The sequence below is a fragment of the Alosa alosa genome, chromosome 1 (assembly GCF_017589495.1).
Source record: "Alosa alosa isolate M-15738 ecotype Scorff River chromosome 1, AALO_Geno_1.1, whole genome shotgun sequence".
NCBI lineage: Eukaryota > Metazoa > Chordata > Actinopteri > Clupeiformes > Clupeidae > Alosa > Alosa alosa.
The window spans coordinates 43,433,149-43,447,576 of NC_063189.1; the positions used below are offsets into that span (position 1 = coordinate 43,433,149).

General features: G+C 43.1%; 2 protein-coding genes across 2 annotated transcripts in view; one reads left to right on the forward strand and one right to left on the reverse strand.

Annotated features, from left to right (window-relative positions):
* The first annotated feature begins 4,023 nt into the window (after positions 1-4,023).
* On the forward strand, positions 4,024-10,575 carry pcolce2a (procollagen C-endopeptidase enhancer 2a). The gene is made up of 9 exons (XM_048256293.1): positions 4,024-4,094; positions 4,376-4,490; positions 4,633-4,888; positions 5,510-5,634; positions 5,901-6,037; positions 6,819-6,997; positions 7,576-7,659; positions 8,267-8,434; positions 9,780-10,575. The coding sequence occupies exons 1-9, from the start codon at positions 4,024-4,026 to the stop codon at positions 9,908-9,910; spliced, it is 1,266 nt and encodes a 421-aa protein (XP_048112250.1). The 3' UTR covers positions 9,911-10,575.
* A 1,840-nt stretch (positions 10,576-12,415) lies between these two features.
* Positions 12,416-14,428, reverse strand: part of pls1 (plastin 1 (I isoform)) — a 10,699-nt gene continuing 8,686 nt past the window's right edge. Inside the window, exons 14-17 of the mRNA XM_048239764.1 lie at positions 14,242-14,375; positions 13,622-13,745; positions 13,198-13,322; positions 12,416-13,068 (exon numbers count right to left, since the gene is read on the reverse strand). Coding sequence (XP_048095721.1) covers positions 12,897-13,068; positions 13,198-13,322; positions 13,622-13,745; positions 14,242-14,375 — 555 coding nt within the window. The 3' untranslated portion in view covers positions 12,416-12,896. The remainder of the gene's footprint in view (positions 13,069-13,197; positions 13,323-13,621; positions 13,746-14,241; positions 14,376-14,428) is intronic.

Genomic DNA, 14,428 nt, shown 5'->3' on the forward strand with positions numbered 1-14,428 from the left:
ATGCAAACCTGAAGGAAAGCCCACGGTTGGCTTGGTTTGCTGTCCATTTGTTAACTTAAATTGCTCTTTTGAGAGTTAAAAAGAAACAAGAGTCAGTAGACCATGCAGCTTGCTATCCTCTCGTTGCCAAACTCCCTTCAGTGTGGGCTCCCTGTGATCCACATCCTTTCTCACACAAACATATAGCAGTTGAGATCTAGGTCAAGCACAACCAACAAATCTCCTCTTCTAGAGCCACAGGCATGCCCATAGAGGTCCCTAACACAGGAAGTGAGGCTCTAGCAATGACAATGGACTAAACTGATTGATTACCAGTGTTCAACATTTCCCAGAAATGCTTGTATGGGCAAAGCGTGGGAATGTTAGGTCACTTTGAGGATCCCTTGGAACGCTGGAAAATTCCTCATGCACTATGCTGAGCGCATTGATTTTGTCTTCACATAAATTGAAATGATTACTGCACCCACGATCCACCCAGACATGAATTCAGATCTTGACAGCTGTGGTAAATTCTGGCTTCTATTATCCAAAGACTAATTTACTGCATTATTATGATGTTACCTTACTTGATGGAGGACTAAAAACATATAGCGCATTACCATTTTGAACAGAGGGCTCTGCCACAAAATCCAAACACCCAATTTTCTGCCTTGCAAATAAACTTTCTCCTAGCTAATAAAAAGAAACTAGAGTATAATTAGGAAACATTTCCAATACCATTTCATCTACAGTTTTTCATGCAGGCTTTCCCCAAAAAATTTGATTATTGATGATTCTCCACGTTTTTTGTGCTGTTGTTCTGCCATGCTGTTCAGCCATTATTCATCTACTCACTTTTTAATCTCTAGTGGGCTGACTCAGAATTCATTTTCCATTTGGAAAGCGTTCCCCTTCTTTGCACATGTCTATAGCATTGATTAAGTGTGCCCTGGTGGGAAGGAAATTATGTTTGGATTGTGTTTTAATGGTATTATAAAGTATTTTTTCACCAAAGCACCTAGTACTGAATTCAGATAAGCATCTGTGTGGCTTTGACCAGACTGTTCCTCCTGTATCATAAAGCAACGTCCTTGCAACTTGGCACAGTGCTGGCTAGCTCCCCTTTGTTTCCTGTGCAATCAAAAAATCACATCAATGGAAACGGGGATAAACATGTTTTCTTTTTTTTTTAAAGCAAACAAACAAAAGTCAACAGTAAGTTATCGTACAGTACTGGCTTGTTGGTAATCTACCATGAGAGCAGGATATGCATACTGTGTCTTTGCCACTCAAAATCATCTAAAGCTTGAGTCCTCTGCTGCATTAAGCAGCCATCTGTGTAGCATCAGCACGTTTGCACTTTTTCCCTCTTTTTCCCTTTTTTCCCAGATGATCCCACTTTGGTTCTCCAGCTCGATCTACACAAACAGCGTCATGGTATTTCAACACATACCTCTCTACCATAGGTTTTCAACAACTTTGGTCTCTTACCACACTGCGCTGGCCTTTTGTGTGTGTGTTCGTGCGCCTGGAGCAACTAAGGTGGGTGGAACTATAAATCTAAACACTATGGAGCATCTGGCATTACTTGGGTGTGTGTGTGCAGTTGAGTGTATGTATGAAAAAAGTGGTTTCATATGTGTGTGTGTGTGTGTGTGTGTGTGTGTGTGTGTGTGTGTGTGTGTAAACCTGCAAGTATACATGTTTGTGAGAAAGCCTGTACATGTGACTATAACCAGTAGAAAACCAAAAAAGCTCAGAGGTAGAGGAACCATAACGTGACTGGCAACGCTGAGCTCTGGTGCTTGCGCACTTTAGACGAGGCCTTCGAAAATGTCATGGGAAATAAAACGGGTCTCACCATAACACAGACTCACGGAGACAAAAACTGACATGTGATATTTGGACATTCCCGCACAAAAACAAACCATGTAATTGCCTTCATGACTTCCATGTGCACACGTGAAATACTAAACTTTATAAAGAGGGGCATCTATTACTATAATTTGCCCCATGATTGTTTATGTGGACCGTGTTTGGGATATTTCAGGGTCGCTCTCTTTGTTCTTTTACTGTAGCAGACGCCTGTCTCCGTTTGGCCCCACTGCCAAAAGTAAAACATGAAAAAAGGAAAGAGGATGGCTCTGCAGTTAATTTCCAGATCAGATGCTGTCTGTGTGATTCTTTCTACATCCCAAGTCCAACAACAGGCTCTTGAAAGGTTTTATCCTGCATTTTCTGTGACTTATATGTACCTCTGAGTAGCAGGGACACCTCCCTTGGGATTTCAGTAAAATATGTGCATAGGACTTGGCTGTGTTAAACCATTCTAACACTAATACTAATGGCGGTCGTAGCAGCCACCCAAAAGGCAGCCCTCAGTGTCTCTGTCAAGGGTGGGAGAAGGTGCCCTCCATTCAGAAGTGCCCGTCACTTTACAATTTTTATTTTTATTTTTTAACACCCATCCATGACTTTTTAATACTCTGATAAAGCAGCCTATGCAAATTGAAGGAACATGTTGACTTTGTCATTAATCTGTAAATTGAGAGTGGCTTTCACAACCAGTGTAAGGGAGATTAAACAAAGCTGCATTGCTTCTGAAGCTGCATGGAATGAGAAAAAGTCTCTTGATTAAATGTTGAGATCTCACTTGTCTGTGTTGTCTGGCAGATGTCCATATAGTGGGGATTGTGTTTACTTCGCTTTTGTTTAATAGTCCATTAAATCCCATCTATTGGGAATACGGTAAACAATAAACATACAAGCTGGATTTTGAGAGGATCAGGCTACTCCCAGTAAACCTGCAAACGTTTGGGGCCAATTAATTTGTTTTTGCCTCGTTTATAATAAAAAGAGAGAAAAAGGGTAAAAATGTAAAAAAAAAAATGATATACGGCACTCTTGGTGTGTGTGAGTGTATGTGTATGTGTGCATGTCTGAGAGTGTGTTTGTATCTACCCACCACTATAACAGCCTGGTCCTGCTGCCTCTACCCACCATTGCCATCTGCTCTCTGAGGCTTTCCTTGCACTCCATGCATTCATGTCATAAAGTCTAACTCTAATATGCTGCTTTTACTGATCCCACCAGCTGAGCAGGGAGAGTTTGGTCTAACAGCACACATATTTTAGCTTATATTTTTAAACGAATTTATCCCTGGTTAAACGCTTGCGTCATGGGCCGCAAGTGAGTCAGAAAGGCTTCAAGCAATAGGGCAATGCACAGTGAACTAAAATAACCAGGACATATATATAGTCAGACAGAAAAGAACTGGCATGACAAAGAAAGCCTGGAGTGTCTCTTGCAGCATATTGATAGGCAACTGAGAACTGATTGGGTTCTCTGTTGTATTTGCTCATTGACTGTCAATGTCAAAATGTCAAGTGTGTCAATTGTCAAAGGGCATTTGCAGAGAATGAATGAACTATTGTGAAAGATAGACATCTAGTGGACATAAAGTGAACAGGAACGTCACTTTGCACGTACCGGGAAGAAAATTTGGTCTGTCCTGTTAACTGACACATTATATTGTAGGCTATAACGCCCTTGTAAACTTGAATTCAAAGCTGTTTATAGCAAAGAGTAGAATTAAAATCATGTCCATTGTAGTAGGCCTACTTGTAGTGTGACACACGGGGTCTGACTGCAGACTGCAATATGCTGTGAACAAACATTCCACATACATAGGAAAAGCTATGGGGGATGCATTTCTCCTCAAAGAGCAGATGATGAGAGAACAATTTCCACAAAGTGCGTTTCCTTTGGCTTAATTATTTCATTTGAACTGTAATTTATCATGGATGTAATAAGAGCCAGAGTGAATGGGATTTACAGCCTGAGTATAGGCTACTGACTCCACATGTTTAGGGTACTGTCTAAGAAAACTCTACATATTGCGGGCCTTTCCGGTCTGTGGAACAAACCCCACATTCATGTGAGTGAGCTGCCAGAGAAAATCCCTAGAGAAACCCACACTCAAGGAGGCGGCGCAACTAACTACACACTACCAAATGTGACATTTGTTTAAAACGGCAGACTACAATGAGGACTATCGTTCTGAACTTCTTGGTATCGCTTTTCTTCAACGGGATCCTGACACAATCTCATCGGAGGTAGGCTAAACATCTGATGAGCTCTAAGAAACATAGTTGCTTCACTATAAGAGTAAAATTTTGAGTAGGTATAGTGTAGGATATAGATTTAGTGTCAAGATTACGAAATACGAGTGATACGTGTGACACTGGATAAGATTCAGTTATTATAAGAAGCTGTTCGAACTGTGCAGTGGTCTTCAGGAGATTGCGTTCAGACGCGTATGTTGTAACGCCATCACCCTGTAATTAAGTCCGCCTAATGAATGGACTGTTTTATAATAGTTTGCCAATCTCCGTAGGCCTAAACCAGTTTATACCTGTGGTGGAAACATTACTGGGGAGTCTGGCATCTTTGGCAGTCAGGGATACCCAGGTGTCTACCCAGCATATACCAAATGTGTGTGGAAGATTACGGTGAGAGAATACACCCCGCTTTTCTTTATTAGTTTAAGTATAGAATATGAAGAAATGACTTGGACGTGGACTGATTGTCTTCGACACAATGTGAAGTCCATTTGTCCACGAAATCATATCGTTCTACTGTATGTTAAAATAGGTGCCTCGCGACAAGGTGGTGTCGCTTTCTTTCCGCGTGCTTGATCTGGAGAGTGACACCTTGTGCAGGTATGACTTTGTGGATGTGTATGACGGGCACATCAATGGCCAGCGACTGGGGCGCTTTTGCGGGACTTCCAGGCCAGGTGCTCTCGTCACCAATGGGAACAAGATGCAGGTGACAATGGTGTCCGACGCCAACACAGCTGGTAGTGGATTTCTTGCTGTTTTCGCCGGTGTGCGGCCCAACGAGAAAGGTGAAAACACGCAACACACTGCCATTTTACACCCCGTGACTACCTGGACATAATTCGAATTTGCCCATTTTCGGGCAAGGTCATAGCATGTCATCCAGGAATACAAGACTGGAGTCTGAAAACAACAAGTCTGTCATTTGGGCAGTGACCTTAAAATAACTAACTCTTTGTTTTTTTTCTTGTTCTTCCTAAATGTTGCCATCTGCCATCTGTTTCTTACACTTTCAGTCAGTAATTGTTTATATCAAAACATTTTACAGCATTTTTGGATGATGCATTAGGCTAATCATAGATTGATAGCCTAGACCTACTTCACCAGCAATGACTTGCCATTGCCTTTCAGGATGACAGAAAATAATTCTAGAACGGGGTCATTTAACAGTTTGTCAGGATCTGGTATAGAATCTAACAATACTTCTCACCTATCAGGGAATTATGGAGTTTGTTTTACTACTACTTTACTACTTCACTACTAGTGATTCTTGTTTTATAGCAAGGGCTTTAATTGAAATGTCAAACTACCAGTCAGTGTTGGCCAGTTGAACCATCTAGACCTGAGAGGGCTACAAAATGACCTTACCAAGCTGAGCCATCCATCTCTTGTCAAAATCCTTCTGGTAGGGAATCGATACTGCGGAGGCCTTCTGGACAGATCGCCAGGCTCCCTGACGACTCCGAACTGGCCCGAGAAGGACTACCCTGCTGGCGTCACCTGCACCTGGCACATTGTAGCCCCCCAAAACCAGGTGAGGTGATGTTATCAGTGAGATACTTAAAGGAAGGTGCAGTCTGTGATTCTTATCCATGTGATTCAGTGATAAAAAAAAAACACTTTATGGGCTCTTTAAAGCAAGAAGGGATGTTATGTAGGGGGTTATGTAGTATTGATGGGCCATTGAAGTAAAAAAAAAATCAACAGCCTTTCACCCGAATCACAGACTGTACCTTTGAATGCCTTGTGATTTCCTCCAAAAACTCTTTAGACCTCATCACGGGGCCCTTCTCTCATCAGATCATCCAGCTGAAGTTCGAGAAGTTTGATGTCGAGAGGGACAACTACTGCCGCTACGACCACGTGGCCATCTTTAATGGGGAGGAGGCAAGCGACGCCACGCGGATTGGGAGGTTCTGCGGCGACAGCCCCCCTGCGTAAGACACACATCTGTGCTGTAATGCAGCTGTGGTCAGTTCCCCACTCCACCCCGACCTGGCCTCTTCATGCACCCAATCGACGGTCTGGCACACCTTTAAATATTTCCGGCTTTCACTGCTACTTCATCTGTTCTTATCATTCTAACTTGATGTAGTGTCAACACAAACCAACCACAATAGCTTATCCTAACAAGCCCCACATTAAAAGCTTACTTTGGGCACTCCTTACTCTACCAATTACAAGTTGCATAGTTGAGCGTTTGTTTTCCACTCTTAACTGGGTGAAGACACCCATCAGGTCCTCAATGCACACATGGCAGTTGAATAGCTTCCCGACAAACAGGGGACTTTAACAGGACATTCATGATGTCCCCGATTGGTCCCCAACATTGTGTTCTCCATCGGAAGTCACCAGGACATTATGCCTCATATCATATGACAGGCGTGTGTCACTGAGACCCACTACACTGCACTTATGTGCTCCGGTCTCTGATCAAAACGCAGAAAGGCCACATGTAGGTCTGTAGCTGCCCGATGTCTGAAGCCTTGATGAGTTCCATAAGTGTGCTAGGACAGCGAGAGACCTTGTCATGCCATAGCTCGTGTAGCAGGTGTATGATTGAGGCACCCTGCCAGATGCTATGCCGCTTCAGATAAAAGTTTCATACTGTAAATAAGCATTTTGCACCCCATCTTTGCTGTCATTTCATATATTTATTTCTTGTGTGCCCTTAAATGAAATATTAAGGCACTTTACTCTTATCTTATGCCCTTGTAGCCCAATTTACTCTGACGGCAACCATCTCCTCATTCAGTTTCTGTCTGACCTGAGTTTAACTGCGGATGGCTTCATTGGTCATTACCAGTTCAGGCCCAAGAACTCCATCATCAGCAGCAGGGGACCACCCACCTCCACCACTACCCCCACTACACCTGCTGTGACCACAGGGCCAGTGGGTATGTTCGTTGTGTTCATCTTTATCCCTTCTGCATCTCATTCACATTGAAGCACTGCTCAATTTGGCCACGCTCAGAGCAGCTGCGAGATTTACTGTGGTGCTGATGATGATGAAATGTTTCTTGAAGACGTGTGTATGTGTGTATTTATGAGTGGTGTGTGTGTGTGTGTGTGTGTGTGTGTGTGTGTGTGTGTGTGTGTGTGTGTGTGTGTGTGTGTTTGTGTGTGTATGTATGTGGCTCCTGGGAATGGAATGTCTAAAACCACCATAATATACTTTTTCATATGTTCAGTAAATTTATGTGGCCAGTCCAATGTGGCAGCCCTCCTGAATTACTATACCATGGAGCAAGTGATGCTAAGTGCTGTGAAAATGTGGTTAGTCAGCATGCAGCAAAATAAATATTTGATTGCTTCCATCTACTCTTGCCTGTTGTCAGGGGCCTGAAACAAATAGGTGGTACATTTAAATGTATGACGTTTACTCAATTCAATCTTATTTAAATAAATCTTGTAGTAATGGTGCACCTTTGAATTCTCTCTCTCCTTCCTTCCATCCCTTCATCTCTCCATCCAGCATTAACATATTCAGAGGCTCTGTGCAGGCAGAAATGCAGGCGGACTGGGGTGATTGACAGCCACTACTGCTCGAGCAACTTCGGTGAGATTTCTGCGTGCGAATGAGTTTATTCTCAGGCTTCCCCCTGTCATCATTAATCTCCACAGTGCCCACAGAATCTCAAATGACGCTCAGTGACAAATAGTGTGCGCTGTTGATATGGAGTCCGTCTCCGTAGAAACCAGTGAGCATGCCACGTGTGAGCAGGTCTACAGTAGGTTGCCTCTCCTGTTTGTCACTTAAGATTCTGCTGCTCCTATGGTTTAGCATTAAGATGGTGCAGCGTGTCCCCTGGGGCCAAAATATACATGGTGTGTTACAGAAGAGAAGCTAATCAGTGAGTGAAGCCTTCATAGAAATCAAACTGGAGTCAGGAGCAGACTGCCATAATCCAAGGGAAATTTCTGGACCAGTGCAAGTGTATTTGGGCTGCCTGTCCGGGCGAGAACTGTGTATCTCATAAGCTGTTGCATCACCACAGTTATGTATTCAAATCCAAGAAAGCACAAGTGCAAGTTAGAAACACAGTCATACAAAACTGACATTTTGTATTTTGTACCATACTAGGAATAATGAGAGCTGATCAGCTGTGTGTAGAATGCTGTGATGAAGTGATGATGTGTGATGTAGGTGTGCCCTCCCTTCCTAGTGATCACTGGTACGCTGGTGTCGGCCGTCATGCGAGAGAAGAGCCTGCACGCTGTCCTCTCCATCATCGGCGTGTACAAGCAGGGCAGCCTGGCCATCCAGCAAGCGGGGAAGAGGCTCAGTGCCCGCGTGGTGATCCTCTGCCGCAAGTGCCCCTTGGTCAGGAGAGGTGAGTTCCAGAGACGCAGTCAAAGTCACGCATTACTGCAGGACGGATGGAAACAGGGATGTTTCCAGGGATGCTTAAAATGCACATAAATTAGAAAGGTAGATACGTGTAGTGTTGGCTGTTGGCAGACCACACTATGAGTAGAGAGATAGTAAGCTGAGATAAGAAGAGATGATATGGATGTCATATCATCGGTTCTGGTGAAAGATTGTTGATATTTGAGCTCAGCAGTCAATCAAACACATCTTAGCCTTCCACGGTCCTGAAGCAGCGGTCTTGAATAGTGTAAGGTTTGGTATGAGCTACTTTATGATTTCAAGTGGCAGGCGTTTCATTTCCATCAATTTAGTCAGAACCCCCATCAGTTTACCACTTAATTACCTTCTTTCAAGTTCATTATGAAGCAGTCTATTATTTCCATGTACCCATTATATGCCGTAGAGTGAATAAACTTCTCTGTGGGTTGGTCCCATTAAAAAGAGAGCAACAACAAACAGTATACATTATCAGGCAAACAAGAAACTATTTTCTTCTGCATGCAGAAACTTTCTATACAATGTAGCTTTTAGATTTTAGGTTGCATATGGACTGTATGGACTGTTGAAATTCATACTGAGTTATCTGATGACTGCAATAATCTGAAAGCCAAGTCCATGATACTGTATGAACCATATGAGATTGGCTTGTTATTTTCTCCTCCTAGTGCTTTCTCATATCTGTATGTTTTAGTCAGTACTGCAGCCTCAGGCAGCCACATTAAACCCGGACTGAAACCACAGGCTTTGGTGTGTGTTGTACTGGCAGTGTCATACCTCACATGCAATCATGGTTCAGTTAGCACCGAAAAGTAGCCCTGCTCTTCCAGCGGAAATTTTGACTGTCGAGCAAAACTATTTTGTTTTGTGCCGACCGGCGGCTGTGCTGAAGGCCTCCTTGGAGGACAGTCCAGGCCCATGGGTGCAGACCACCAGGACTCACTCACAGCTGCGCTGGAGCCAGACGCCTCGTCTGTCTCATTTGGCAGAGGAGAATAGGAGAGCTGAAGAATGCGCTTCACCACTAGCAATCAGAAGAGTGTCAGAAATGACTGCCTGACAGTTGGTGCTTCTGATATGATCTAACTTTTCATTATACCATTCTGATCTGTGTTTTTCTCTCTTTCACTCACTCACTCACACACACACACTCACTCTCACACACACACACACACACACACACACACACACACACACACACACACACACACACACAGAGACACACACACAGACACATCTCTTTATGTTTCTCTTCCTTTCCCTGGTTTTACTGATGAAAGTGTTGTGTCTTCACTGTGTTTGCTCCCCAGGCCTGAACTACATTGTTATGGGCCAGACGGATGAAGAGGGAAAGGGGGTGATCGCGCCCCACCACTTAGTGATGGCCTTCAAAGGCAAGAGGCACAGAGAGCTGAGCGTGCTGAAGAATATTCACTGTTAAAACTCCAGCTGGGGGAGAGAGAAAGACAGAAGGAGAGCGAGAAAAACAGAGAGAGAGGAAGAGAGGGAAAAAGGGAGAGTGAGAAAGAAAGCCCGTCATGCTTCATCAGAACTTGAGTCGCCTAATTTCTTTGCAGCTCTTAACAGAGGAGCAGTGCAAGGGTTGACAAGCTAATTTGCAGTGAGCTATGATTATATCTCCCAGACGTTATGATATGGCTTATTGATGGTTGCAGCAAACCAGGCAAATGTGAATTCATAAATGTGGGAGTGTTTATTGGGTATTTATGCATGCAGGATGCCCCAGTTGTTGTCACAGCAGGCCCCACATTTCATTATAGGTTAGCCACTAGCTGTGAAATTCAACAACTACTGCATGTGAGTATTATGCTGAAGACTTTACTTTTAGAGTTGCCGAATGAATAGCAGTAATATGTCTCAAAATTAATTGTTTAGATAAACAGATAAAGTCTTATTTATGACTTTAAGTTTTCTGTATTGCATAAACAACACCTTGACATGAACTAAAATGGTACAGTGGTTTGACGCTGCTTTTTATAGCATTCCCACTCATTTCCCCCCACGCTAATGTTACACGCCAACATGCTTTCAGATATTGCGTATGCCATTGTTACACACACAGTGGCAGTGCAGTGATTCATCAGATGCATTAAACTATTTATTTATCTCTGGATTATCTGGCTTTGTGTTTTTTTTTGTGTGTGTTTAAAGCTACATTTTCAGATGGTCCACTCTTCTTCATAGATCATAGATTTCTGTTTGTTGATTTTCAGTGGAGTTCTCTGTGGTTGAAGTTCGGTATCTTGCATTAAAACACGATTAAGGAATTAACATAAGTATATTTGAAAGTATTTCTGCAAGCAATGTCTTTGCATAAAAGAAAAAGATCATCTAAAACAAAGGAAAATGTCATTCTTGACTGTAAGCCATGCACTCTAATTAAAGTAAAGTCACGGAGGAGAGGCTGGAAACTGGCATGCTGTCTGGAAAGTCATGGCCATGTGACTCTTGGATGTTTGGAAAAAAAAATCCCATCTTAATTTGATGAGTCAGAACTATTAATGGAAAGAAAGAATAACTATAGCAGAGGTGGTACCATAAATAAGAGGTGCAAGTCCAAGGTGCAAGAGGTGCAGGTCCAAGGTGCAAGTTTTTGTTGAAGGACCTTTAGCATGTCCTCTAGGTGGGGCTAGAGACATCAAACGATGGACATTTGAGTAGGCTTTACTGTAGGCCCAAACTGGTAGTTTGTAGAATGTTTTCTGAGTAGAAAGCACAATGTAATTGTAGTGGTTTTTGCATTCATGAGGGCTTCCAGCCTGTGTGCCTGAATGTCCTATATCTCTAAATTCCTGAATAAAGAGTAATGTAGTGTTAAATCATGTGGTGTGATTCTTGGACGGAAGCATATGGAGTGTAGAGAGATGCCCTCCCCCCACCCCTGCTACCCCCCTCCCTTGTGCTTCCCCGAGGACCTCCACACTCCTGGAATTTCAAGATCACTTCCAGATTCCAAAGCAGCACAGGATCCCCCTTGTGGGGGATGGCTTATGGTAAAGCTGGACTCACAATACCCTGCAAATACTCAGAGCTTAAGTCAATGTCAAGCCTTTTCTTATATACTTTCAGGATTTTGTGCTTCTTAATCCATCAGGTCTATTAGGAAAGGGATTTTCACTTTCATCCACAGCTATTTTCCAGCAGGAGCTTCCGCAGGGGAGTCGTGTTGTGGCTTTGTGAGCCATTAGAGGAGGATTGAAACCTGGAGGCTGTTCATTTCATTACCTGCACCTGTGCTAACCGTTCTGCCGAGTATGCAGAGGATCTCATTCATCCTGGCAAACCTCGACATGTTTAAAATACCACAGCAGACCCCCGAACCCCTGGGGGTCCTTCTCCCTAAGGCTTTGGTTCCACGTGGCCTCATGCACCGTCACAGTCAGGGCAGGCCACAATGTTACAGTGCACTCTGCTGCAGGAAAGACTGATGAATAGTCCATTTGGAATCAGATGGTTGCCTGAATCAGATCACGACCCCCCAGCCCCCACCTTCTGTTCTAAACCATTCATTGTTATGTGATCGTATCCTCCCTGGCCCCAACACAATAAAAACAAACTGCAGCTTGTGGACGATGGCCCACACTTGATAAGCTCTGCGTCTCCCTCCAGCAGGACTAAATGCAAACCAGACGGCGGGCCGGCTGCACTGGCCACTACTACACACATAGAGCTACACAGGGATGCCATCTAATGTTTTCCACTAAGTTTCACAGACGTCCTGCCATACAGGCTTTTCATATTTGTTTTGGACCCCTTCATATTTCAAGAGTATGTGAAGATAGTTGAGGTAAATAAGTAACTAAGGGAGGGTGATCCTTGGGTATCAGCTGCAGAGCTACTGCTGCTGTACAACATCCAATATAAAAGTGCATGCTGTTAAACTTACTTGTTTCCCTTGGGAAAAGTAGTACATATTTTCAAGCGGTTCTAATTTGGTAAATTTATTAAAATTAGTCATTAGAAATAAATTAGACAACATTTACACACATCTTAAGCCTAAGCACAATTTTCAAACAGCCAGTAAAAATGACATGCATTATTTGTCTGTGCAATATTCTAGATACTTCTGGATCATCTTATTACCATTATCTCTAACAAATCACAGACAATACGAAACATAATGGAGCAATTGTTGTACTGCCTGGATGGACAGTTGGTGAGTAGGAGTACAGTATGATGAGAGAAAGAGAGATTTGCTGTAAGGTGCTTTGAATAAACGCGTCTGGCAAATGTAGGGAGGGAAAGAGAGGAGTAGGAGGAGACGTGCACTTTGGAGGGAGTGAATAAAACAGTACAGTACAGTACAGTACAGTTGTGTGTGTGTGTGTGTGTGTGTGTGTGTGTGTGTGTGTGTGTGTGTGTGTGTGTGTGTGTGTGTGTGTGTGTGTGTGTGTGTGTGCGGGGGGTCAGCGTCTGAAACTTCCTTTCTTGTCATTTTTGTCCTTTTTGTCCTTCACCATCCCTCTCCCCATCAGGCAGGCGAACACTGTCATCACCATTTTGGGCTTCACCTCCACCAGGTCGTCAGGCAATGCGTACACCTTGGCACCGATCTTCCTGGCAACGGAGATGGCATACCTGTTGTGGGGGAAATGGGTGGAGTGAGTGGCATCGAGACAGGAGGAAGTGGAAACGCGAGTGTCCGATCTTTATCCCCGTGATTTATGAGGAGAGAGAGAGAGTTGGATTGTTTTTTTTTCTTCTTACTTTGCATTGTTCAGCTTGTCCTCAGGGCTCAGTTCGCCTCTCTTAACCATTTCGTCTTTGACAGCCTTGGGAGTGATGGTAGAGATCAGATCGAGCACTGGAAGACTGGTGCTGATCGATTTGTCCTGGAAAACACGGGCTGCCTCATTAGTAAGAGTCACCAACTTTGGACACACGAAAATCCTTAACATAAATGGCTTCTCAAAGAAAGAATCTTCATAACACATGCACTGAACAAAGTAACCTAATCTAAGAACAGCAAACATGTCCCACATGTTTAAACATGCTATAAAGTCGGCTTAAAGGGTATCATCAAAGATCAGAATCAGGGTATGGACTTGATAATAGCCATTTTTCAAGCTGTTTCCAATCAAAGACATGTTGTCAAATGTGAATAAAAGAAACAGAAGCCCCTCTGCCTCACCTTGAAGCTGCTGATAAATGTGTCCTTGTCACCTTCCTTTAAAGCAGCATTCACCCAGTTGATGATAAATTTGTCATCCACTTTTTCACCATCTCCAAGGTCTGACAAAACCTTCACTGTGTATCTACAATGAAGAGACATAAGATTAGATTCAACTTTACTCTCATTGTGCAGAGTACAGGTACAGAGACAACGAAATGCAGTTTGTGTCTAACCAGAAGTGCAAAAAAGCAGAAAAAGTGCAATGTGATATACAAAGTAGGTGGTGCATAGACAAGACAAAAGATATAGTGCAGTTTAGACAGTAGTATACAGTTGTTTTCAGAAGGTGGTTTAGAGTAGTATAAATGAAATATAAGTATGTGCAGTGTATTAGCAGTAACCTTATAACAGCAGAATAAAATACAGCTGTCAGAGAGTAAGGGAAAATGACTTGAGAGCAGAGTTTAAAAATATCTTATAATGCTAGCTTCTTTCAGGCCAGTCCTGAACTAAAATAAGCTTTGAGTCATGAGACAGTAAGAGACTTCAAACAGGTTTGAAACAGGCCTGCATTTGTCTTAGACAGCCATTGGCAGATTAAGAAACACAGACCTGTGAAAGTAGTACAAGTAGCCTACCTCCTCATTATTTGCCATATTAAAGCCAAGGTATGTATTCGACTGCCCTCATTGATGTTTACCCCACCAACACCCACCAGAGAGAACTTGGCAACCGTTTTGCCTAGATCCACAGCATAGCTACAGTTCTCCAGCTTCCAAACAAAAAAGAAATAAACAATAGATATTATTTAGCATAATATGCATA